This window comes from Arvicanthis niloticus, chromosome 16 (genome assembly GCF_011762505.2).
Source record: "Arvicanthis niloticus isolate mArvNil1 chromosome 16, mArvNil1.pat.X, whole genome shotgun sequence".
NCBI classification, from domain to species: Eukaryota; Metazoa; Chordata; class Mammalia; order Rodentia; family Muridae; genus Arvicanthis; species Arvicanthis niloticus.
The window spans coordinates 58,178,921-58,205,152 of NC_047673.1; the positions used below are offsets into that span (position 1 = coordinate 58,178,921).

Below are 26,232 nucleotides of genomic sequence, written 5' to 3' on the forward strand. Positions count from 1 at the left end.
ATTTCAGTAATGTTATGGGAGTTTTCTAAGTATTGATAAGCAAAAATGTCACAGTATCTCAGGAAGCTGCTGTGTTATGCCATTTACACAGCTGAATGGCCTGACGGTATACTTGCCAGATATTGCCAGCCTATGCTCTCTCCTGGGTGCCTAGTATTTTCATGTTCCTCTTTGAGCACCATACTGATTACAATGGTCCACTCATTTGTCTTCCTTCCCCTGACTTCCTGGTCTATGACTTCTTCATGCAGGGAGGTGCAGAAGGAGATGATAAAGCCCTATGAAACATGAAATAACTAGACAATAGTATTATTATATCACCCTTTCTCTAAGGCTTCTCATTTTTAACAATATTATCAATGTCAGCACCAAAGTAATAAGCTGTATGTAGGGGAGGATGGAGAGGCAACTGTGGAGGACATTATTTGTGATATACTGTGAGCTAAGTCTTAAAAAAATCCCTCAAACAAAATATCCAGTAAAGGCCATCGCTCAAGTTATTACAGGGTTGTGGCTAAGGGCGGTGGAAGCAATCAGCAACCTCTCATATGCCAACCCTAACTGTTATTTTGTATCCAGGGCTCGGGATGCTGGCCAGTGTCTATACTGACAATTATGAGAGAGGGAGAGCCATGGGGATTGCTTTGGGAGGCCTGGCTTTGGGGCTTCTGGGTAAGTAGTGGCTAGACAAAGACCTGAGCTCAGGGGATGGGGCATTGCACATTCTGTAGAGATGGCTCCAGGAGGCAGGTACCTCCTGTCGTGGAAGACAAGTATTTTCCATGCCTCCCTGGCCCAACTGTGTTCACTCCTTGAGATCGATCACTAGGAAAAGGTGCTTTTTTTCTCCTCAAGAAGCTACAAAATGAAGGAGGGTCTGGGGATGTCCTGAAGGCCAATCTGTCTGAGAGAGTGAATGTCCGCACATGAGTGACCACGCCCCCTTACCTCTACTTCCATACACAGCTGGGGCTTTCCACAGGACAGCTGGTCTTTTTGCCAGAGTCTCTGCTGAATTCACAGAAGTCATCTCTTTTAATCCTCATTACCAGTTTGTGAAGGATGAATGGTTGTTCCCAGGGAAAAGATAAGAAAAAGAATGATTTAGGAGCTATCAAAAGTAATTCGAGAGCCAAGAATAAGGGCTCAGATCTTCTATACTCAGAAGCCCTAGCTCCAAACAACATGCTTCTGTTTTCCTTGAGGCATAGACTTCATATTGACTAACTGAACAAGCTTTCCTTTTGCGGAGCACTCTCTCCATGCCAAGCACAAGGCTGGCACAGATGACGTAGAGGTTACAGGTTTCAACAGTGTTCTGCACTCAGGGAGTTGACAAGATTGCTGAGGGAAGACCCAAGTCTCTTCTTTAACCTGTGCCCTACCAGCCACCAATGGTAGAAAAGAGAGGGAAGAAAGCTTTGTTCTTTGTTACCAGCCAATGATACCCACCGTTGGTATGTGATGTGGGTCACATTAGACTCCTTCATCACAGTCACTATCAGAAGAATGAGCATGCGCCATCCCTTAGAGACCCTTCCAGGTCAGCTTTGCCCTCTTTCTTGTTTGGAACGTGGCACTAGCCTCCTACCGGTTCTCTTTTATACCCTCTCCTCCCTTCATGGTACATACCACCCAAAGAATCTTTTGGAGCTTACAACAGGTGGTATTTCTTCTCTGCTAAAAAGTCTCATGTTTCTCAATAACCAGCAAAGCCCAGTAGATACCTCTTCTGGACATCCAGAGCCCTTGATTAATGCTGCCTCAACCATCTTCTTCTTCACATTTCCCCTCAAAATACAAGTGTTCCATTCACATCTGCCTTCACCCACTTTTAGAGCCGTCAGGCTTGCTCCTACCCATCACCCCAGGGGCGGTAGACTTGGCAAGGAGCTTGTGGCCACCTGGCCTTTCTGAATCATTTCGCTAGTGTAACAGTATTTTGTGCGCAAGACCATTTACTGCTGAGCATTTTTTGCCACATGTCAATTCATATTACCTCCCCACCCCGCCCTGCTAAATTCCATCTACTAGAAAGATCTTTGTCCTCGAGGAAGAGACTGAATCTTCTCGACCCCTGAGCCCCCAGCCTCAGTAGAGCTTAGCCCCTAAAGGCCTTCAGTAATGGCTGTGCAGGTGATGGGGAAGCATCTCACCGCAGGTGTCTGTGCTGCCTTTCCTTTCAGTGGGAGCACCTTTCGGAAGTGTGATGTATGAATTTGTGGGCAAGGCCTCACCATTCCTCATCTTGGCCTTCCTGGCACTTCTGGATGGAGGTAGGTCAATGCTGGTGCCTTCAGACAGCTCAGCTCAGGTTGGCAGTGCGTTATGCCATGGTGTCTGCCTTGACATGCTTAGATGGGTCAAGGACTGCTCCATTCTAGGCAAAAAGAAACTGAGGGAGTTAAGGTGGCAGTTATGTGGCCATTAGTAGAACCCCAGATAACCAGTGAATAAACAGAACTGTCCCCATTTCCCTCTTTTTCTCAGCTCTCCAGCTTTGCATCCTATGGCCTTCGAAAGTGTCTCCCGAGGTAAGTAGTCATGAAACTCCACCCTCATCATGGTTGAGCCCAGGAGAAAGGGGAAGTCAGGAAAAGTGAAGCACAGATTGAGATTCCAGGCAGGCCTACACTTAGGGTGGCAAAGACAAAGGCAAAGGCCTTGGTATTGGACAAAGATGGAAATGTGGCTGTAGAAAGAACCGTTTTCTAAAGGATGAAGAAGGTGACACAGGTTTCCCGACAGCCTTCTCCAAGAGCATCTCCAGTTGAACACCATCCAGTCATAGTTAATAAATACCAGAGTCAGTCCTTATCTGTCTCCAAGCCAAAGATGGCTCTGAGCTGTATTATGAGGGGGATGGGTGCAGCAGTGAGGGAGGAGTGCCCAGGGCGTAAGCACTGATCAAGGAATGCTTGATAGGGGTGCAAGCATTTTTTCTGTGACAGAAGCAGTGGTGTCAGCTGGAGAAGGAACGAATGTGTCCACCATTCCTGGGCCAGGTCCTCTCAGTATGGGCGAAATGCCTGAAGTCAAAGGAGAAGGGACTAGTACAGCAGAAGTAGAGAAGAGATGGACACCACTGGGAAGCAGGGGTGTGTCTGAGCTGGAGGAGGTTCTATGCAGGAAGAGTGAGGAGGTGGATGCTCTACAGAGTTGACAGAAAGGATGTCCTGGGGATGGTGACACTGGGGCCGGAGGGTCAGTGGGAAGACTACACAGATGTTTTCCTTCAATTAGGAAGAACATTTTGGAGAACAAACTAAAGCGATGAAGACAGACACACAGAAACTGTATTTATTTACCTCACTGTTTGCCTCCAAGAATGGTCAGCAAAATAAGGCAAAAGCCATGATTTTTCCAAGGACTAGGAAACTGAATAAGACCAAATCAGAGTCAGACCCAGCCTCAGTAGCCCAGGCTGGCCCTTACCTCACTATGCGGTAGAGGCAGAGGATGACCTTGAACTCCTGTCCCTTCTTCCTCTACCTCCTTGAGCTCTAGGATTACAGGGCCCATCAAAATGCCTGATTCTGAAATTTCTTTTTTAAGTCAAAGACAAAAAAACAACTGAAGGAAAACAAAGAAGTCTCCAGAAGATAAAAAATTTAAATCGTGGAATTAATGATAGTTAAAAAAGCTGAAATAAGAAATGTATAGACAAAAATGAGAGCAGTTCCCCTCATTAAACAAGGGAGAGAGCTCAAATAGGGCAGATGGTAGTGCCACGGGGTGAGGCTGGGGGCAGGGTGAGGGGAAGGTGGGAGTGGGCCGAATAACAAGGTGACCAGGTGACCAGCTAAGTGGGAAAAAGACGCCAGGAAGACTAAGGAATCAAAAGAGATTAAGAAGCTAAAACTAGGACCGCTTTCACAGAGAAGGAAGCTATACCTAAAAGCAAAGCAAACTGAGGCCCGCAGAGGTAACAGAATGAAGAGAGAAGCGATCGCCCCACCCCCTCGGCAGCAGAGGGAAGGGCAGTGAAGAAAATCTTTAAAAAGCAGCAGAGCAAAGCAGTGCTGTCCTGTGGAGAAGGAAAGGATCAAAGGCTAAGGAAGTACTTCCACCCCCCCACTCCCCCCCACCCTTACCCCTCCCCCTCCCCCCCACCCCCCCCACCCTGCCACCCCCCAGGAGTTACTGCAGTGGGGAAAGGCTGCCACAGCTGGGCTTTTGCAAGCCTTTGGACCTGCACTTTGTCCTCTCCATTGTTTTCTTCTTTTCCTGGTTTATTTATTCGGGATTCTGGTGAGGTCTGTCTGGTATTGAACTAAATGGTAATCCTCCTGCCTCAGCCTCCTGAGTTTTAGGATTAAATAACTGTGAGCCACAACACCTAGTTTTCACTTGTTTTGTTTTGTTTGTTTAACAGGGCTTAAAATTATTTCTTTTATTTTTGAGATTATAATATGAATACATCATTTTCCCCTTTCCTTTCCTCCCTCCAAAGCCTCCCACATACCCTTTCTTCTCCTTTTCTTTCTTTCCTTCCTTCCTTCCCTCCTCCTCCTTCTCTTCCTCCTCCTCTTCCTCTTCCTCCTCCTCCTACCTTTTCTCCTTTTCCTCCTCCAAGATATATACTCTGAGTAGAAATTGAGGGCTGGTGGAGTGCTGGTGGCGCACGCCTTTAATCCTCTGCACCTGGGAAGCTGAGGCAGAGGCAGGTGAATATGAGTTTGAGGCTAGCCTGGTCTACAGAGTGAGTTTCAGGTCAGTGAGGGCTACACAGAGAAACCCTGTCTCCAAAAACCAAGATAAACAAACAAACAAACAAATAAATAATAAGAAAAAGAAGTTGAGGGCTAATTTATTAGTGGAATATTTTTGAAGGTCAGCCTGGGTAATGTGTGGCGTGTTACAGCCGAGGCTTAGAGTTCCACCATGCTTACTTTATTAGCCTTTACATCCTACTTGATGTTTTCCTTCCAGTGTTTTAAGAAGACTATACAAGTTCTTTTTGTTTAAAAGTACACAAAGTACATTAATCTTACATTTTAAATTCTTATAAAACATTTAATAGATTTTATTCTATTATAATTTTCTTTAGATTTATTTCACTTTACATGTATGTATGTTCTCTCCCCCCCCCCCCGTGTGTGTGTGTGTGTGTGTGTGTGTGTGTGTGTGTGTGTGTGTCTGTGCCTGATGCCTGTGGAAGCCAGCAGAGGGCACTGGATCCTTTGGACTGGAGTCACAGATGGTTGGAAGCCACCATGTAGTGCTGGGAATTGAACCCAGGCCCTCCATAAGAGCAACAAGTGCTCTTAACCACTGAGCTTTGTCTCCAGATGTCATTTTAATAATTTAAAAAATAACTTTTGAAATGGAAAGTTTCAAATTTTGGAACATGCATATACACATATATTTATTAAGGGCTATAGAAAAGATCAGTTTCTTGTCATTATTCCTAACATGAGGGATTTATTTTTAAAAAGTCATTTTAGAGGTTCTATTTCAGTAAAGATAGCAGAATGAGTGTGATAGGTCACTGTAACTCAACACTAAAGAAGCTGCGGCAGGAGGATTATGGGTTTGAGGCAGTCTGGGGTATACAGTAAAATTTCCTGAACAAAACAAAGGTGTTTATGGCAGTATTATACTGAGGAATCAAATGCTGATAAAAAAAAAAATCTTTCTAGCAATGGGCAAAACAGTTAAGCAATTGTTAGTATATCAACCACAACTTGAATACTAATTATAAAATTAATTAACACATATAGGAAAACTTTAGAAAATATGACGGGGAAGAAAGCCATCCATGCATGTGTACTTGGTCACGTGACAATACCTGTGCAGTAGAAGTAAAAATGAATTATCCAAGAAAGGTTTCAAGAATGAAGGTAGAGTGAGTGAAATGTAAATAGGTATCATTTGTTAAAGAAAATACCACGAAGCCAGGTAGTGATGGCTCATGCCTTTAACCCCAGCACTTGGCAGGTAGAGGTAGGTGGATCTCTGTGAGTTCAAGGCCAGCCTGGTCTAAGAGCGGGTTCCAGGATAGCCAGGGCTCTGTTATACAGAGAAAGCCTATCTCAAACAAACAAATACATAAAAAACACTATGAAGAAATAATGAAAAAAAAAAAAAAAAAAAAAAAAAAACGAAGGAAAAATGAGGACATGTGTATGGAGTGAAAGTTTGACTCAAAGGCTTAGTAGATCAAGGTATTTGAGAAGTAATTAAAATCATATATAAAAGTCCTTGGCATTTTATGTCTCAGGAGTTCTGTCTAGCATACCATCTGTGGTTTGTCTTACAAATTCCAGGGAGTGACTATTTCTACATTTTACAGATGTAGAGAGCTCCTGAAAGAAACGGACTGTGATACAATGGCTGCTCTAGGAGTGCCGTTTCCCCTCAGTGACAGATGCCTCTTGCAGTCTGCTGCCAAGGTGTCTAGAAGTAGGAGTAACCACCCACCCAAAACTCCTCAGAGAAAAGCACCAAAAGTCTGCTTGCAGACTCTGAGGCCTGGAAGGTGTTTGGTCCCAACACCATTTGGGTAACTACCTGCCCAGGCCTGGAATATTCAACTGGATGGTTCTACCTTTCTTTTACTAAGTGACCTGTATGGCAGTCCCACTGAACACTCAACAAAGAGACTAGCTTGTGACGATAGGAAAGTAGAGTGTGTATAAATAGGTTTTAAAAACTCGAAGGCTGGATGTAGCTCAGTTGGTAGAATGCTTGATTACCACACATGAAGCCTTGAGAGATCCCATACTCCACCTTGTCTCCTTACACTCCAGTGTAAGTTTCCATGGATACGGCAATGCAGTGCAATGACTGTTTCCATGGTAGAGATAGTATACACAGGGTAGTTGGCACCAAGACCTCCAGGTGCAGATCACTCCACAGCCCTTGCAATTGGTTTGCTCAGTCTATATCTCCTCTGTATACATTTATAGTGAGGATATTTAAAAATTGTATTTACATATTTGTGCAATCTTACAATGTGTATAATCTGTATGCCCATACCCTCTATACACACTCACATATATACATACACGTGTAAATACACACACACCTACTAGGGAGCATCTTAGATTTTTGCAATTCCTATGAGACATACAGCCCTTGGCCTTCATACTCTGTTTAGAAAATACTTACATTCATTTTTTATTTTCACTTTTATTTTGACTATTATGTATAATGCATTTAAAATCCAGTTATGTTCTTTTGTTGATCTTGAGTTTTGTTGGTTTGTTTTGTTTTTTTGTCTTTCTTTCCTCCATTCTTGCTTACTGTACTAGGGTACTGGGCCCCAGTACAGACTGGTGACTTAACTTCTATCCCTCAGGGTTGTCAGCATTGGCTTTTGTGATAACTCTCTTCCTGATGTATGATTGGTCAACTTGTCCCAGTGGTCCCCTTCCCCAGTGTCTTTCTGTTCCAGTTTATTTCTGTTGCTGTGATAAAATACACTCATACAAGCAAATTAGGAGAGAAAGGACTTATTTGACTTATAATTTCAGAGTACAGTCCATCATTGTGGTGAAGTCAGGGCAGGAACTTGAAGCAGATAATCACATCATCCCCCACAGTCAAGGGCAGACAGAATAAATGCATGCATGCCAGGTTCTCTGGTTTACAGTTCAGGACCCAAAACCGGGCAATAGGTGCCACCAACTTACAGGCTGGATAGTTCCATATTCATTAGGGCAGTCAAGACACTCCCCACAGATGTGACCATAAGCACACTCGATCGAGACAATCCATCATTGAGAGTCTCGTCTGGATTGTGGCAAAGTAACAATTGAAACTGATCATCACATTCTCCTTGATGGGTGTGCCCAGGGATGGGCCATTTTCTCTTCTAGTGAGAACACCAGTTCTCTCCGATCAAAGCTCCAACCTTGTAACTTCCTTCACCATAATGCTTTCCTTTAAATCCCACATTGAAGTAGTGCATTAGGGGTTAGGACTTTGTTGTTTTAATTGGCAGGGACACAGTCACTTCACAACATTAGTATAGTAGTTTGGGGATGTATTCAGTGGATGTTAATCTCTCTATTGCCATTTTCCCTTTCTTCCCCTCACCTATATCTCTTGCAAGTGGACACTTTAATTCTTTTCTTGATGTTTTTCCTCCCAAATGACTTATGAATGTTTTCTTCCTGTCCTCCATTTCTTCCACAAGAGCCACCATACTCTGCTTCTTTACACTCTCCTTTTATCCCTCAGTTAAGAATGTATCTTGGAAAAATAACCCACCTTGCTGCTTTGCAATTGTATGGTCCACGTGACTGGCAGAACATGTTTCATTCTGCTTCCTGTCTGTGCCTTTAGGTGGTTTTCTGTGTGTTGACATCACAAAGCGCTTCAGTTAACAACAGCACGTACATGTGCTTTATAATGTTGGAAGTGGTCTTCTTCTCTCTGTGTGTCCCTCGGTCTCTCTCTCCCTGCCTCGGCAATACTGTAATGGGGACTAAACACAGCCTAGACACACTCTCACTGAGCTCTCCCTTCAAGTGTAGCAACAACCATTCCATACCTGTATTGTGATGCTTGCATACCTCTTTGTGTGTGTGTTTATGGCTTATATCAATTTCTTTACTTTGATTTACATATATAGTAAGGGTATTATAAGTTTGGCTTTGGTTCCTCTATGTGTGTCCATCATTGTTTGCTCATCATATGCAGTTACCATATCCAGACTATTAAATCTCGTATGTGATAGAGCACACTGCACGCCAGAGATTAGGAAATACTCTGTGGTTCCAATGACTGAGTCAGGAAACGCTGTGGGAAAGGTGAGATTTGAACTTGATCTTGAAGAACAGGTAAGATGGAGAACTCTGGAGATGAGAAGAATGTTAATTTGGGTACAGGTAACAAAAAGATGCCAGCTTGCCTAGGTGTAGCTGGTATAAGGCTAATGTCCTGAGAGAGGAGCAATCACGATTGGTCACTATGACCTGTGTCTTCAGCTTCCCCGGCTCCTCACTTGAGGAGCTTTCTTCTGTTGTACTTCCACACTTACCTTGAGGTTAAATACTCTGCCTGGTGGGGCAAATGATATTTCCAGAGAGATATGGTGAAAGGCCCTGGACACCTACTGACAATCCTGGCCTTGCTTCCATTCCCTGTGGGCATTAGTTCCAATACAAGGTATGCTACTCTCATTGCCTCAGGAGTTGTACACAAAATGGGCTCCGGCCCTAGAAGAGACACTGGACAGGTCACTTTCTTTCCCTAGACCTGAGTTTCCTGGTCTCTTCAGCAAAGGAGCCAAAGATGTTTAAGGTCCCATCTCAGATCTTGTGAAAACAGGAGTGTTGTAAACTCTAAAAAATAAAGGTTCATGTTATTCATTTTCTCAGAGTGCCATGGGGACTCCACTTTTGATACTTCTCAAAGACCCTTACATCCTGGTAGCAGCAGGTAAGCTGGCCATGTACTCCCCCTCTGTGGGAGTCAGGCTTCAGGTAGTCACACTGGCTCACAGAACTGTCTCTCAGGTTCCATCTGCCTGGCCAACATGGGAGTCGCCATACTAGAGCCCACGCTACCCATCTGGATGATGCAGACCATGTGTTCCCCCGAGTGGCAGCTAGGTAAGTGATCTGGGTCCCCAGCAAAGCTCAGATACCAGGAAGGTGCTGTGGGCCTTTTTGAAAGTAATCAACAACCATCAGGTCCAGGTTATCAACCTCTCGGAGGGTGTACTCTCCCCTCATAGGCTCATCCCTACACCCACACCCATGAACTGAGTCCAAATCACCTTGTGAATAACAGCGGGCAGTGGAGAGGCAGCAGATCCGGTACTGACGTGAAACACTTCAGCATTTACAGACAAAGGCCTTTTCCTTGTTTTGTTTTTCTAGCACTGACTGGCAATATGAATTTCTGCAAATAACATAATCTTTCCGTATTACTTTTCTCATGCTTGTGACTAAATATTCAACAAAAGAAATGTAACAAAGGATGGACTTCTTTTACTCATGGTTTGAGAGGAAATAGCCCATCTTGATGGGGAAGGCTTACAGCCACTGGAACACCTCAGTTTTAGAGAGCCCATGAAGCAGAGAGCAGGAGATGCCTGCACCCATCTTGAATTCTCTTTTAAAATTCCTTTTTATTTTGTCTAAAGCCCCAGTCCAAGCCATGGTGCTGTCCACATTTAGTATGGGTCTTCCCTTTATTTAAACCCCTCTACAAATGGCCTCACAGATTGCCCAGAGGTGTGTCTCCTAAGTGATTCTAGATCCGATAATTGCTAAGATTAACTGCCATGCTTTCAAAGCATCACATTTAAAGAATGGTAGTCTCTTATTTAAATAAAATGAGAAACTAAAAATTTGTTTTCTTATTTCAGCCAGTGAGGCTGATGGGCCTGAGAATATCAGCTCCACTTAACCGACACCTGAGCACATGATGTTCTTTCTTTCTTTCTTTCTTTCTTTCTTTCTTTCTTTCTTTCTTTCTTTCGTTCTCTCTCTCTCTCTCTCTCTCTCTCTCTCTCTCTCTCTCTCTCTCTCCCCCTCTCTTTCTAGGGGTAAATCCCAGGAACCTCATGCAAACTGGGCAAATGTTCTATCACCAAGCTACATCCCCAGCCTGTTCTCTTATCTAGTAAGCCCTGAGATATAAACCCTAAGCCTTAGTGCCTAGGAAAGTTTCCCCATGACTTTGTACTGCACTATTTTGAAGTAATTTGGTTTCACTGTTGAGCACCACTTGACTTCTATCTAAAATGAACATGGAAATGCTTTGTAAGATCTGCAAAAGCTACTTCAAAGAGCTATTGCAGGAATGAACGGTACTCTGTGCCTGTATACTCTGCAGGATGAGAACCAGCCACACTCTCACTGGAGCCCCTCCCCCCCCCATTGTCTTATACACTCTATGCTCATCTTCCATTCAGGTCCAAAACAGAGGACCCCAGCCTCTTCTGCTCTATGTAGGCTGGGAGCCTCCATGTGTGACTTTGAGTGAGCTTAGAGAAAAGACCTGGGCCTCTTCCAGGAAACCTGAGGACAATGGGGCAGGAGAGGCTACGTGCAAATGATTCAGTCCTTACAAGGCAGGAGACGCATGTGGTGCCAGAGGGGAAGCTGATAAGAACCGGATATAGCTCAATGTACCATAAGAAACACAGAATCTAATTTTAAGGGACCAATTCTAAGCAGGGCTCCAGCTGTACACTTAACTCAAATTGAATTTCTTGGGCTGTAATTGCCTCTGACCAAGACAATGAATTGAGTTAGGCAGTTCTCAGTGCAGATAACATCTCTTCTGAGGAGGTTCTGGCTACTCTGCCTTCTGGTACCAGTGAGTGTACAGTAGCCTGGAGCAGCCCTACCCCAGCAAGCCAGTTAGCAGCCTCACTTACCAGTTGCAAGTCAGTTGGTTACCGTGTCCCAGCATCTTATATCATATTCCTCGGCACTGCCTGCACCTCTACACACTACACATTCTAATATAATTCTCCAATGATGATGCCACATGCTCAGAGAACTTGTGATACTGGGACTTCTCAGCAAGTTAGTAAAAACAGATTAAATCCACCCCACTCCTTCCCTCCTTCCCTCCTTCCCTCCTTCCTTCCTTTATTTTTTTTTTTTTGTTCAATGCATTCCAAGTACAGTTCCCCCCTCTACACCTCCTAGTTGCCCCCCATACTTCCCCTTCTTCTCAGATCCACCTCTCCATTTCCCCTCAGAACAGGTCTCCCAGGGGTGTCCACTGAACACTGAATAACAAATTACAATAAGACTAGGCACAAACCCTCATATCAAGGCAGGGTGGGCTAATCCAGTAGGAGGAAAAGGGTCCCCGGAGCAGACAAAAGAGTCAGAGACATCCCCACTCCTGGTTGTTGGCATATGTCGGTAAGATTTGGTGAAAGAAGCAGAGGCAGGAGGACCACTACTTCAAGGCCAGCCTGGGTTACACTTCCTCCTTTTTTAATCTTGCTGTATTGTTTTGATTTTCTTTTGAAACTGGGTCATATAGCCTGGTCTGTCCTTGCCCTGAATATGTAGACAGGCCTAGCCTTGAACTCCTCATCCTCTTGCTTTCATCTCCCAAGTGCTAGGACCTTAGGCTTCAAGGCATGTGCTCATACAGCCCATGGAACAAGTGATGTTTCTAATGAGTTTCCAGGAGACAAGGGTATATCCCATATTCATCACCAATCACCCTTGGAAAAGTACTGGCCACGAAAACCACTTCTTCAGATTGTAGGAAGGAGCACAGGTAAAAAACCCAACCAAACAGCAGCAAACTCTTGAGAGTGATGTGTGGTCTGAGATGGACCATGTGCCACATGACCAATGGATCCTGGGTTCTGGTACTGAGCGCAGAAGACAGCACTCGCTTTGGAAACAGATGCACCCCAGTTTGAATTCATGCCCAGTCATTTACTAAGTATCATGTTGGAGAACCGTACTTCTTTCTTTTCTCATATTTATTTAGACAAGATCTCATTACATTGGTTACACTGGTCTTGACTTTTTGTCAACTTCTTGAGTGCTGGGATTATAGGTGTGCGTGACCACACCTGGATTTCCTTCTTCATTTGTAAAAATGAAGATATCTTTTAGCGTTGTTTTGGTCTTTGTACTTATTTCAGGAAGGTTACTGGGGATCATGGATTCTAGGATTTACTAAAGTGATACTGTGTCTGACAGTTATGGTTGTGTGTGATCCACCCCTGAAGACAGGCTGTAAGAAGTATGTGGATGTGGATGAGCATAGAATACAAAGTACAGCTGAAATCCAAGCGGGGCTCAGCGGCTGTGGAACAAGTGTGTGTTTGGGGAAAGCCTCATTGAGGAAATTTCACACAGTTTACAAGGATGTCAAGGAGACGGGTAGCTAGGCCAGTGAGCTTCCTCTTTCTGTGTGTCAGCTAAACCATTCAGTAGTTATTACCTCTAAACATTCAAAAGCAGTTAAACACAAATGAACGGATACAGTTTGAAACAGATTGCGGCCCTGGACAGATAAAGTAGACAAACACAGGAGGCCATGTTTCTCTTCTGCTGCATAGAAGACAATATTAAAAGCAAACAAGCCACTAGCCAGGCCCTGGCCAACTGTTTACTTTGGGCTTAGAATCAGAGCAATGATACTTTCTATTGGGTTACATTGTTTCCAGGAGGTCTAAAGTGGTACAGGGAAGGGCTAGTGAGACGCAGAGAAACTCACGATAGAGACGGCCACTCTGGTGGGCTTCGGTAGGGGGAATATCTGGCCTAGGAGTGAGATGCCTGGGTTCTCCCTGACCATCACCGGGCATGATAATAATTAAGGCAAATGCTTCCAGGGCACGTCATCTGTGCCCAGCCAGTGTAAAATGCTCAATAAGTAGGGTGTTCTTATTTTTTTTTTTTTTTTTTTTAGTTTTTGTTTTCTATGGACATTTTAAATTTTAATAACTATATAAGTGCAAATGTATTTTTACTATAGCCATCCCCCTCCCTCTCCAACTCGTCCTACATTGCCCCATCCTCTCTCTAAATTGATGGCCTTATCTTCAATTATTATTGTTTTGTGTGTTTATCTGTGTGTGTGTCCTACTGAGTCTACATGTTCACAGGTGTCAGACAGATTACCTGGGCATGGAAACTTTTAAAAAAAATGGTGATCCCTGAAGAAAATTGATTCTCCTTCCTTCTGACACCAGTAGCTCTTCAACTGGGTGTGAGGGTGTGGGTAGAGCCTGTGAGCCACTTCCCCATGTACATTGGAATGCTGACTGACATGGTCTTGTGAGGATTACCATATTACTGAGATTTCATGGGTGCAGCTTCCCCTCACATCCAGAGTGCACTTTAGTAATAGTCTCCTTGTCTTTAGGCTCGTTATGATCTTCACAGTATCCCCTGAGCTCTGGGAGTAGAGTTGTGTTACTTTGCCCATTCGTCGGAGGGTACTTTAGTCACTTACTCTCTGTTTTGACCAGTGGCTCTTTGTAGTAGCTTCCGTCTGCTACAAACAGAAACTTTTATGATGAGGGCTGAGAGCCTAAGCAGTATATTCTTGGTGACTTACAACCATCATCTCCCTCTGTTAGCTGATTTTATTTTTATCACAAAATACCTAAGGCAGGCTAACTTTATAAACTTATGAAGTTTGGGAGCTGATTGGTCCAAATAACACAGGGCTGGTTCTAAGGAACTCTGGTGGATGGTTGTAGCATGTACCATTCAGGGTCCAATCCCATATTCATAGCAACTCACTCTCAGAACAGTTCTTGGGGACAATGGGAGCCACCTCAGTATGTCCCGGAGCAAACCCCTCCAATGGTCAAGAGACCTGCCCCAACCTCCAGCAGAGTCTCATGTAGCCCAGTCTGGCTTCAAACTCACTGTGTACCTCAGGTTGAGAATGAACTTCTGACTCTGCGTCCAGAATGCTGGGATTACAGATGTGTGTGACCATGTCCAGATTATATGATGCTGGGGACAGAACCCAGGGCCTCTTGTGTGTGCTAGGCAGGCACTACTAACTGAGCTAGATCTGCATCATAGGCCTTTCTTTTAAAAGTCTCTTCTAGACTCACAACATCATGCTGGGGACCAAGCCGCTAGCACATGAATCTTTGAGCATGGGGGTCACAGGCCAACCATTTACATTTGTGGCAAGGTTATGCGCATGTGACTGCAGGTACTTGCAGAGGTTGGAGGTCAGATCCCTCTGGAGCTGGAGCTGTAGACAGCTGTGAGCCATTCAACGTGGTTGTTAGGACATAGATGCTTGCAAGAGCAGTACGCTCTCCCAACTCCTGAGCTATCTCTTCAATCCCCATTTCCATGATCTTAAAAACTCTGTGTTTATGCCCTCTCCTTAGAGCTCTGCCCTTGTGTATCTGCTTGTCTGACCTCTGGATGCGGTTGTTTCAGGCCCTCTGTGGACCCCCTGACTTTTCCTCTCCATTGATTTTTCCCATCTTTGCCATCCAGTTGACTGAAATAAAAAGCTTTAGTTCGCACTATTTCTATCTCCTCAGTCCCATGGTGTCCCCACACAGCATGAGAGAAAGTTCTACAACTCCACCTTAAAAATGCTTCTAAGTTTGTTCCCCCTTTTTGGTAACGGCTTCCAAGTAGAGACTCTTAAGTTTTCTCCTGGGCTTGCAACAGCCTCTTATCCCGTGAAGCCGTTCTTCTAAGAGACTTTAGAATACACAGTTGGGCTATGCCACTCATCTCCATAGCTTCTCATGTTCTCTCTGCTCACACGTTTCAGCCATTCATGCATCCTTCCTGCTCCTGTATCACGCTAAGTGGTGTCTTCTTTAAGCCTTTCAGCTTGTGTTTGGTGTTGCACGTGTTTCTCTGTTCTCTCTCTCTCTCTCTCTCTCTCTCTCTCTCTCTCTCTCTCTCTTTATAAACAAGGTTTCAGCTTAAGCCCTACCCCCTCAATCTTTCCTTGGCTTCCCAAATGTACAGTAACCTTCTGGTCACTCTGACATTTGGATATATGACATTTTTTTGGGGTCACAGTTTTCAAGAGTATTTTCTTCACTTAATCTTTGCCATTTACTTTTATTGTCTATCTCTCCTCGAATGTGAGTTCTGTTTGGGTTATAATCATCTTTTGTGTTTATTTGCTTGTACTTGTATTATTTTAAGATAGTGTCTTGGCGTGTAGGCCTTGAATTTATTTAGCCTAGTAGAAAAGCTCTCAGGGATGTGGCCACAAAATCCAAAGTACGTCTGCAACCCAAAAAGGCAGATGAGCGCTTGTCTGCTAACCATGCTTAAGCAAGCACACGCCTCCAGTAGGCATCCTGTGCTCACTCGGAGGCTTTAGGATTTGGCTTTGAATTCTTACCCGATTGGCTAGCGGACACTGGTGTAACTGATGAGCAGGGTGAAACATTTGTGCATATGTTTTAATTTTAGGGGAAAATGCCAATTTTTTTGCATCTTTTATGTTTCTTGCTTATAATTTTCTATTAAACCAATGCTGTGCTATCTCACTTATTGCTTTGAAAGAGATGACTGCAGTTTCTCTGTGGCTCCCGCAGCCTCCCTAGTCCTAGGATTACAGACTTGTACTGTGTTTGCTTCTATGTTTGCCTTAAAAAATATTTTACTTTATATTTCATGTGTATGGGTGTTTCACCCATATACATGTTTTAGGCACCCTATGCATACCTGGTGCCTAAACTGGAGTTACAGACATGTAAGTGCTGCAAATCAAACCTGGGTCCTCTGGAAGAACAGCCGGGCTCTTACCACTGAGCCATCTCTCTGGCCCTTCTGTGTTTATCTTATTTACTGCTCAATTACTGTCCTTAAGAATAGCTGGCATATGGCAAAAGCACATCAGAAAAAAAAAAAACAAGAAAAAAGGAAAAAAGATGGGAGGGTGAGGAAGGAAGAACTTAGAAATAAAAAAATAAAATGTCTAAGGTCACATAATTCACAAGTGTCCAACTGTATACCGAACCCAAACTGGATGACCCAATATCCTTGATCCAGGTCATCCCAATCTGTTGTCACAAAGGCGTGCAGCCAGGACAGTAGTTAATGAAAAGCCTTCATGATCTCTGTCCAACTTATGCCCCACTGTTCCGTGGTAAGATATGGGAACCAAGGCTCAGAAAGGCTTATCTAGGACCATGGGCAAGCAAACAAGAGGACAGGTCATAAGCAAGTTAGAATTTGACTTCCCAGGAAGCTCATACTCTTGTGCTGATAACTGAGTGAATCTTTTACATGCCAGTGGCTTACCCAGTCACTTGTCTGAAAGTCCAAAAGGGAGCTGAGAGCACATATATATTTAATATTAAGGCCAAAGAAAGCCTTGTTATTGGGGAAGGCAGGGAAGTGGGGTCCTGATACTTCTGCTCATGAGTCGTACAAAGATCTCTAAAATATACAACAGAGTGGTTTGGAGACCTGGGGGTATCAGAAGTGCTTTGCTGACCTGTAGGAAATAAGATGCTTTAGATTAAGTCGAGTGCCTCCGAAGGTGAGCTTCTGTGTCCTTTCGCAGGTCTGGCTTTCTTGCCTGCCAGTGTTGCCTACCTCATTGGCACGAACCTTTTTGGTGTGTTGGCCAACAAGATGGGTCGGTACGTAGCCTGGGAAATGGGAAGAATGATTGAACTATCAATTAAGCTTTGAGCTTGTCCCTATACTTGGGATAGTTTGGGACACAGAGGTAAAAATTGCCGTGCAGGAGGCCAGTGGGTAGGTGGTGATTATCCTTAACTAGCCACTTTGAAAGAGACAGTTGTTACAAAGAGATAGGCCTTCCTTTACAGTTAAAGAAGTAATGTTATGCCAAGAGGTAATAGCTGTAAAACAAAACAAAACAAACAAAACAAAACAAAGCAAGAAAATCAGTATGTACTTTGGAACAAATGTCGCCAAACTCTATTCCGTGAAACCCTAGGGAATTCTAGGCAGGAGCATCAGAAATGCACAAGGGATTTGAGTTCAGGGGGTAAGAAGTATGAACTTATCTTCTCTTCCCCTACTACAATGATGAAATGGCTTTGGTTTTACTTTTACCTTTAACTCAGTACAAAGCTTTAAAAATGCATTTGAAACCGCTGTTATAGGAGATAGAGATGAGGAAGAATTGTAGATTTTCATGTGGGTTTTCAGGAGGTTTTGTAAGACCACAGATGTTATGAGTAGGTAGAGTTTGAACTGGGCTGGAGAGATGGATCAGTGGATAAAGGCTCTTGCCACGAAAGCCTGAAGTTTAATCTCCAGACCCACGTAGAGGTGGATAGAGAGAACTGATTACACAGAGTTGTCATCTGACCTCCACATGCATGCTGGGGTGTGCCCCCTCCCACAACCCCTCTCAACACTCTTCTCATGTACATTAATAATAATAAATAAAATCTACAAAAAAGAAGCAACCTGAACTGGCAAACACCAATAATTCAGTCCGAGAGCATAGTCTAAGAGCCAAGTGCCTTTGGAAGCAGCAGCCTTCAGTTCTAAAGGGATACAAGCATAGGTCTCAGCACAGTATTCCCAACACTGCCATGAGAAGAGCTATGAGTTTGCCCTGAACTCGTATGTCATGGATGGCAATAAGAAATTACCCTCTGGGGCCATCTGGAGACCATTCCACCTGGGTATCCATCCCATGTGCAGTCATCAAAGATAGACACTGATATGGATGTCGGGAAGTGCATGCTGACAAGAGCCTGATATAGTTGTCTCTTTAGAGGTCTGCCAGCGTCTGACATACCCAGAGGCAGATGCGCACAGCTAACCATTGATCTGATCATGGGGTTCCCAATGGAGAAGTTAGAGAGAAGACTGAAGGAGCTGAAAGGGTTGGTGGCTCCATGAGGAGAGCAACAATACTAACCAACCAGAGCTCCCCAGGGTCTAAACCACCAGCCTGGGAGCACATAGGGAGGAACCCATGACTCCAGCTGTATATGTAGGGGAGGATGGCCTTGTTGGGCATAGGTGGGAGAGGAGATCTTTGGTCACATGAAGGCTGAACACTGAGTGGGGGGGATTCGAGGGTGAGGAGGTGGTAGTGGGGAGTAGGTGGGGGCACACCCTCATAGAAGCAGGAGGAGGGGGGATGGGATAAGGGGTTCCTGGGTGGTGGGGGGAATGTGGTAAGGGGATAAAATCTGAAATGTAAATATAATATCCAATAAAAAAGAAATAAAATAAAATAAAATAAAATAAATTACCCTCTGCCTAAAGAGACAGTGTACCTTAAAATTTGGATGTGAGAAAGAGAGAGGACAGTGTTGCAGAAAGAGCAGGGAAATCTCATTAGCTTAGCTGTCACTACAGCATCTTTCCCAAGGAAAGGACCCAGACAGAAAGGGATTCAATCTGTTCCTGTAGAGATGCAGTTCCTTCCAGAATCTAAGGGGTTACTTAAATTAGGGTATTTAGCACTGGCCAAGGTGGCAGGTAGTAGCCAACTCTCTGCAGATAATGTGTGACAATACCTGTTTTTCTTCCAGGTGGTTGTGCTCCCTTGTTGGAATGGTGACTGTAGGTATCAGCTTGCTCTGTGTAAGTACAAGACCCAGTTGATAAAGGAAGAACACTACAGAGCTTAAGATCTTCTCCTTCAAATGAGCAGTAGGCTGACGTGGTAGGAATTTCTGCATGATCAGAAATTGGTGCCCAAGGGGATGCTGTGAACGGAAGTGGCGCACCATCAGAAGGAGGTGTAAAGGAGAGGAATAGGGCAGTGGAACAAGAGGTGTGAGGCTGTGCATACACATGTGAATTGAAGCGTGTTGGGATCTATTTCTGGAGCTTGCCAGCCAATGGTATTTTATAAATCCACTTATTCAATCTACTGTGGCAATCTCCACTAGCCACCAGGATGTGCACCATTTATGGCTCAAGTTTCAAGAAGCAGAAAATTTGGTAAAAGAAAGAAAGTAGGGATGTTCATCTTGAGGAGTCCTTTGTACTTCCAGGCTGTCCTGTCACCTGTCCTCAGTGGAGACCATCAGTCCATTTGGCTCCCAGCTAAAAGGATATGAAAACAGAGGTATAAGGCTCTGAGCACTGCACCCAGGTTGAGCTAAAGCCCCTGGTGATGGGCATGAGCTCAAAGCTCTCCTCCAGCTTTACTACTTGCCATTTGTGTGGGCCTGAGCTACTCACACCACTTCTCTGCTCAGTATTCTCTTATGAGGAGTTGGCTTGCACCTCACAGGGTGTTTGAAGTAATCTACAATAGACTGCAGAATGGAGAGGGCAAATGAAAAGCCCTCAGTAAGTCAGCCCTGCCATTTACAAATATGAGTGCCACTTGAGGTGTGGCTCCATAAGCATAGAGAGCTGCCAGTGCTGAATGGCATGCTGAACCTTTCGATGGCTGTGTGATGGGTCAGTGGTATTGGGTAACAGGTACCACAAAAAGGGTAGAGACACTGCTTAAAAGGGAAGGCCAGGCTTTCAGAAAGGGGTGAATGCAAGCCATTGCTTGCTCTCGTGGCACCCAATGTCTCTCCAGTTGTTGAGCTGTTAAATGTTGGGTTTACTTTTTGTCTTTTTGCTAAAATGGCTACCAAGTTTGGGTTTCAAATAAAACCCTTGGGACCAAATTTGGTGGTCTTTAATTCCAGCTATTCCAGGAGACTAAGATAGGAGGATCAGGGATTCAGGGCTTGCCTAGGCTACAGAGTGAGTTCAAGTCTAGCTTGGGCAATTAACTCAGTGAGACCTCATCTCAAAAAGAAATAAAAAAAAAAGTGTGTGTGGGAGGGTGGTGGCTAGCCTCACTGGGCCCTATGTTCGATCCCCAGTACTGTAAAATAAATAACAAGCAAGTTTGATAGTGCCTATGATGGCAACACACAGTGATGAATGAACACAAAAGCGTGTGTTTGGTAGAGAGTGTTAGTTCATGAATAGGAAAGGATCCTTGCTATGATATAATATAGTTGAGGCCGAGATTAGAACTTGATCTTGCCACTTACTATAACTTCGGGCAATACCAGCCCAGTTTTTATGTGATTGAAGTGGAGAGGAAGATTATTCTTCAAAAGAAGGTATGAGAAATCAGAGGTAAAGCATGTGGCAGATGTCACAAATGCATTTCATGCCAAGACTCTGCACCCGGCCCTTCCCAGGCCAGTGGTATTCTGAGGAACTCTTCTTCCTTCCCATTCCAGGTACCTCTGGCTCACAATATTTTTGGTCTCATTGGCCCCAATGCAGGCCTTGGCTTTGCTATAGGTAAGCAGTGACATCAAAGTGAAAAAGACACCTGCGAAAATGTCCTTTGAGTCAGGTTCCTTTCCTCCCCATTTTCCCATCAGAAGAGGCAGGTGGACAGGCAGGGATGAGAGAGAAGCTGCAGAGTGGGCTCATGGTTCCTACCTGGTCCTCTGTCGGTGCTGAGTGTGGAGACAGTAGGCCCAGAGAGTAGAGTAAATGGGGGCAGAGTGGAGGGAGGTGCTATGGGTAAGCTGACTGACAGCATCCTGCTTGTTTTGGCGACAGGCATGGTGGATTCCTCTCTGATGCCCATCATGGGATACCTGGTGGACTTACGCCACACCTCTGTGTATGGGAGTGTCTACGCCATCGCTGATGTGGCTTTTTGCGTGGGCTTTGCTATTGGTATGTTGGTTGGGTGGATGGGAGCTCCCAGGCCTGAGTGACCCAGTCTCCCATCTCCATTGTAGTTTGCCTGGATCTCGAACCAGAGACCTCATTCTCTTAGGGATCTGATGATAGTGGAATCTGCCTCAGTCTCTGTGGTTACCCACTGTCTAGGATAGTGTTTTATAGGCTACTGATTCAACAACCACTTAGAATTTGGTTTATTTTTCCATAGGCCCATCTACTGGGGGTGTTATTGTACAGGTCATCGGCTTCCCTTGGCTCATGGTCATCATTGGTACCATCAACATCCTCTATGCCCCTCTCTGCTGCTTCCTGAAGAACCCGCCAGCAAAGGAGGAGAAGCTTGTAAGGCACCTACGTAGTGACTAGAATACATGTTTGTTCCTCCCTGTAGTCCTCTGTCTTTCCCCTTGAGCTCTCTTCCTCTGCTTGTCATTTCTCTGCTTTGTAACTTTACTGTCCTTCCTAACAACTTACTCTTTTCTTCCACCCTCCACTTTCCCATCTTTCTCTAAACAACCAGGCCCCCTATTATCTGAATCTTAAGTAAGGAAGAAAACTAAGGAGCAGACATGGTGACACACTTCTGAAATCCCAGCATTTGGGACACAGGCGTAGTACAGAAGTTTAATGTAATGCTTGGCTACATATCGGGTTAAAGGTCAGCCTGCCCTTAATAAAACATACTCATAAAAAATCAAAACAAAACTAAACTAAACTTAAAAAAAAGGAAAGAAAAAATGAGAATATTTTCATTCTTTGTGTGTATGGTGCATACAAGTTACCATATAAGAGGAGAATGTTGACTTCTTTGGTTGTTCTCTGCCTTACTACATTGAGACAGGGTGTCTCTGTGCACTAGAGGCGTGCCCTTTATTCTGGGCTGGCTGTCCAGTGAGCTCCCATGGACCTGTCTGCCTCTACCCATCAGTTATAGAATCACAGTCATATGACTGTGAACAAAACAGTCTTTTATATGGGTGCTGGTGACTCCAGCTCAGTCCTTTTGCTTGCAGGGTAAGTCTTCATTCCTATTGAGACATCTCTTAGCTCAGGCCTTGTCTTTTAAAGTTAAAAAATAGTCTCCAGGTAAAAGATCCTGCACACTGTGTCTCAGCAGCCCTAGGTGCCTCATGGATTCAGGACAGACGTAGAAGATGATCAAAGGCAGGAAGGCCTATGGAGAAGAGTGCCCAGCCAGTCTTTTGCTATGCCTTACACCTACTGATGCTAGGGTTCAAGCACAAGCATATCAGATGTTTGCCCTGATTATACTTGATATGCCCAGGTACCTTAGAAGGCCTGAGCCTACACATGAGGCAGAAAGAGTGCACTATACTTGCATCTTGAGTTGTTCTAAGTAACACTAAGCTTGGATATGCTAGTGTGAACAAGAAACAGGATGGCCTAGGATACACAGTAATCTCTATACTTACCTCTTGCTCCAGGCAATTCTGAACCAGGAATGCGCCACAGAGACCCAGATGTACACAGTCCAGAAGCCCACAAAGGAGTTTCCACTGGGAGAGAACAGTGATGATCCTGTCAGTGAAGACTAGCTGCAGAGTGTGATATCTGGGCCTCATTCTAGGTGATCTCATGAGGCTTGGAGCTCAATGGGTTTCACCTTCCTCTCCTCTGGGTGACTCCCTTCTTATTGATACTTTGCCCTTACTCACCTGTAAATGCGACCCACCACTCTCCCTCTGTGCTTTGACACCACGGGTGGCCCACTTCTTGTGGGAGGACAATGCTACTTCCTGCCAGGCCAAAGAGAAGCTGATTAAAGCTGAGTTGTGCAAGGGGTGACTCACTTCCTTCAGACTGAGCAATGTGTCTGTGAGACCAGGGGCACACATGCCAAGCCTTCCTGTCTTCTTTGTTTTTTAAAAACATATTACCAATATGTCTTAAAAATTTGACCTGTGTCCTGTGATATGCTTTCCCCTTATTTTGTTCAGTTGACCTTCCACATGTAGGGATTTTTGCTTATTGTATGTGCTAAAATTACTTTACCTTCACTAAATGAGGCCTTCCAGCTTTCCTCATCATCCAATCAAAGGAAATAAGCAGCCTTCTTAGGTTTGAGTTATGTCTGTTCTGATGATTTCTCATGTATGTTTCTCTTTCCCAAACCTCTTAAACACTTATAAATAAAAGTGGTTGAAGTACAGAGAGAAGCAAAACAAAACAACAAAACAAAAAAACCAAACCAATCAACCAAACAAAAAAAACCCAAATAAACAACATTGCATTAGACTCAAGGGTTCCTTGCATGAAGTAAAAAGAAACCCTTGAAATTTCTCCCAAATGTGTGTTTCCTAAAAGTAGGAGCAGAACAAGGCGTTCATTGTTCACACATGTCAATGAGTAAGTCAAGTAGCCAATTCAGACATGATGAAGCAGATGGTCTGTGGCAGGAGAGTGTGGGAAAATACAGTGGGTGTTGTAAATCACGTGTCATTTGGCTACATTTTTTTGAAATGGTTATTGGATGATGGAGTCTCCAACTTGGGGAATTATGGCGCTCATTCTAAGTAGCTTCTCATTTATTTGAGCAAACAGAATAAAATTTATAAGCAACTCAAGTTAGTATACATGTACAGGGAGGCATGGATGGTCAGGTCTGGTTGGGGGGTGACAGCAGAGATGGAGGTGGAGAGAGAATGCTGTGGAGGTCTCCTGATTGCAGAAAGGGGTGTTCATCCTTGACCTGGAGTGACTCCCAGATTTCTATGTTCTTCCCTGGGAGTTGGATAACTTCAGGACAAACTCTGATTCAATTTTGGCTGACTCTCAATGATTCCGTGTCACTTGGACAAAGATTATCTGATCAGTGGATGTGTTTTGGGGAGTTTAGCTTTAACGTAGACTTTTTTGATTTGCAGAAGCAGATAGACTTGTATCATTTAGTGCATATGACATGTTTCTCATGTCTTAAAGAAACCTACAGGTAAAATCAGCAAATGACTTACCTGAATGTCTAAGCCATAGCTCCCAGAAAAAGCTGAGAGAGGGGGTGGGAGACAGAGAGAGAGAGAGAGAGAGAGAGAGAGAGAGAGAGAGAGAGAGAGAGAGAATAATGTAGGCCACAAGCATTTAAAAACAGAAGAGAAGGACCAATCCATGTGAGTGGGGTTTATAATAAGAGTTAAGCTTGCGGGGCTAGAGAGATGGCTTAGTGGTTAAGAGCACCAACTGCTTTTCCAGAGGTCCAGAGCTCAATTCCCAGCAACCACATGGTGGCTCACAACCATCTGTAATAAGAGCTACTGTCCTCTTCTGGTGCGTCTGAAGATGGCAACTGTACTTACATAAAATACATACATACATACATAAAAAGAAACAAAGAGTAATACAAAATTTAAAAAAAAAGTTTAGCTTGTTACAGAAACTGTTAATGTGTGTTTCAAAACAAAGGAAGAATTTACTAGAAGTTATCAAGGATAAACTTAGTCTTTATTAGCGGCCCTGTAAGCAGCATGAAAAGACTGTATGGTACGACTCGAACACTGGCAGGTCGTGATGGTCTTCCAAAAATGACCATGTCGATCCAGTGAAAATGAGACTCAAGGATTTTTCTGTAAAAGCAGCAGCTGTTCCAAGCAGCACATGATCTGAGATGTAGTTTTCTCCTCATAAAAGGAGGCAACAGGAAGACCTCCCAATGATGGTCAGACGGAGAAGGCAGGAGAGCTTCAAAGTGCCGAAGAATGTTGGGCATTCTCAGAGAGGAGACAAACCAAACGCTTTCATTGCCCAGTACAAAAGTGTGGCACTTATACATCTCATTGAGAGGCAGACAGTACAGGAGGAGTGAGAGAAATACTGTCTTAGTTAGGGTTTTACTGCTGTGAAGGGACCCCCAGGGCCAAGGCAACTCTTATAAAGGACAACATTTAATTGGGGCTGGCTTACAGATTCAGAGGTTCAGTCCATTATCATCATGGCAGGAAGCAGGGCAGCATCCAGGCAGGCATGGTGCTGGAAGACAGAGCTGAGAGTTCTATATCTTGATCCACAGGAAGCAGGAGACTGTGACACAGTTCCTCCAACAAGGTCACACCCACTCCAGCAAAGCCACACCTCCTAATAGTGCCACACCTATGGGCCAAACCTTCGAACACAGGAGTATGGAGGCCATTCCTATTCAAAACACAACATGTGGGATGATGATAGGGAAAGTGGTGTGGAAGAGACAGGAAAATTCATATGGGCAAGGAACCTCAGAGCCTCAGCCTGCTGCGAAAGTAGGGTAGCCTTATCACATCAGTGAGCTGAGTCTAGGGTGATGAAGAATACGCTCTCCCTGTGTGTCATCTTATGAGATACATTCCTCTGTGATAAGGCCTGAGCTGAGGAAGTGACTGTTAGAGAAGGACTGCATGCACTATGTCACTCTCTTGTGTAGGTCCTCTTATGTTGACATGAAGAAAGGGCAGTATGACCATGGCCACAGACGGTATGCAGCAGGAAATCTTAGGGATCTTTAGTATTTGTTAGTTGTACCTGTGTAGGCAGAGCTTCATGGGCCATCACCAGTCCCATGTAGATTATACAACCTAGGCCTCCCGAGTTCACCCTACAACCTTGTGTGTGGTGGTTTGAATGTGCTCAGCCCATGGGGAGTGGCACTATTAGGAGGTGTGGCCTTGTTGGAGTAGGTGTGGCCTTGGAGAATTGTGTGGCTGTGGAGGTGGGATTTGAGGTCCTGTGCTCCATCAAGCTCTACCCAGTGTGAGCCACAGCCTCCTCCTGGCTGCCTGAAGAACACGATAATAGACTGAACCTCTGAAGCTGTAATTAAATGTCATCCCCAATTAAATGTTTGCCTTTTAAGAGTTGCCTTGGTCATGGTGTCTCTTCACAGCAATAAAACCCAAACTGTCGCTACCCACGTCCAACCAGTGGAATAAAGCAACAGCAACCGTGTTCTTCTTCAAGCGGTTTATTCAGCTATCCCTGTACAGCACGCTTCCTCTCTCTTTCTCTTCTCTTCTCTCTCTCCCCAGCTCCCACAGCCCCTTATAAGCATTGCCTTGATCCTATCAGCAGCTGCCACGAAGTCACTAATTGGCCACTCTCAATCACGCGAGGTGGGGTGATCGGGTAACCACACCTCTCAGCACATACAACTCCATATATGGAGTTGTCTTTTCTCTCAAGCAATGCCTATGCC

General features: G+C 44.4%; 1 protein-coding gene across 1 annotated transcript in view; it reads left to right on the plus strand.

Moving 5' to 3' along the window:
• The window catches only part of Slc18a1 (solute carrier family 18 member A1), a 33,914-nt gene extending 10,440 nt beyond the window's left edge, over nucleotides 1-23,474 (plus strand). The window contains exons 6-16 of the mRNA XM_034520728.2: nucleotides 580-672; nucleotides 2,187-2,276; nucleotides 2,491-2,534; nucleotides 9,330-9,390; nucleotides 9,468-9,563; nucleotides 16,963-17,041; nucleotides 18,926-18,977; nucleotides 20,597-20,660; nucleotides 20,928-21,047; nucleotides 21,265-21,398; nucleotides 22,502-23,474. Coding sequence (XP_034376619.1) covers nucleotides 580-672; nucleotides 2,187-2,276; nucleotides 2,491-2,534; nucleotides 9,330-9,390; nucleotides 9,468-9,563; nucleotides 16,963-17,041; nucleotides 18,926-18,977; nucleotides 20,597-20,660; nucleotides 20,928-21,047; nucleotides 21,265-21,398; nucleotides 22,502-22,612 — 944 coding nt within the window. The 3' untranslated portion in view covers nucleotides 22,613-23,474. The remainder of the gene's footprint in view (nucleotides 1-579; nucleotides 673-2,186; nucleotides 2,277-2,490; nucleotides 2,535-9,329; nucleotides 9,391-9,467; nucleotides 9,564-16,962; nucleotides 17,042-18,925; nucleotides 18,978-20,596; nucleotides 20,661-20,927; nucleotides 21,048-21,264; nucleotides 21,399-22,501) is intronic.
• Nucleotides 23,475-26,232: the final 2,758 nt, after the last annotated feature.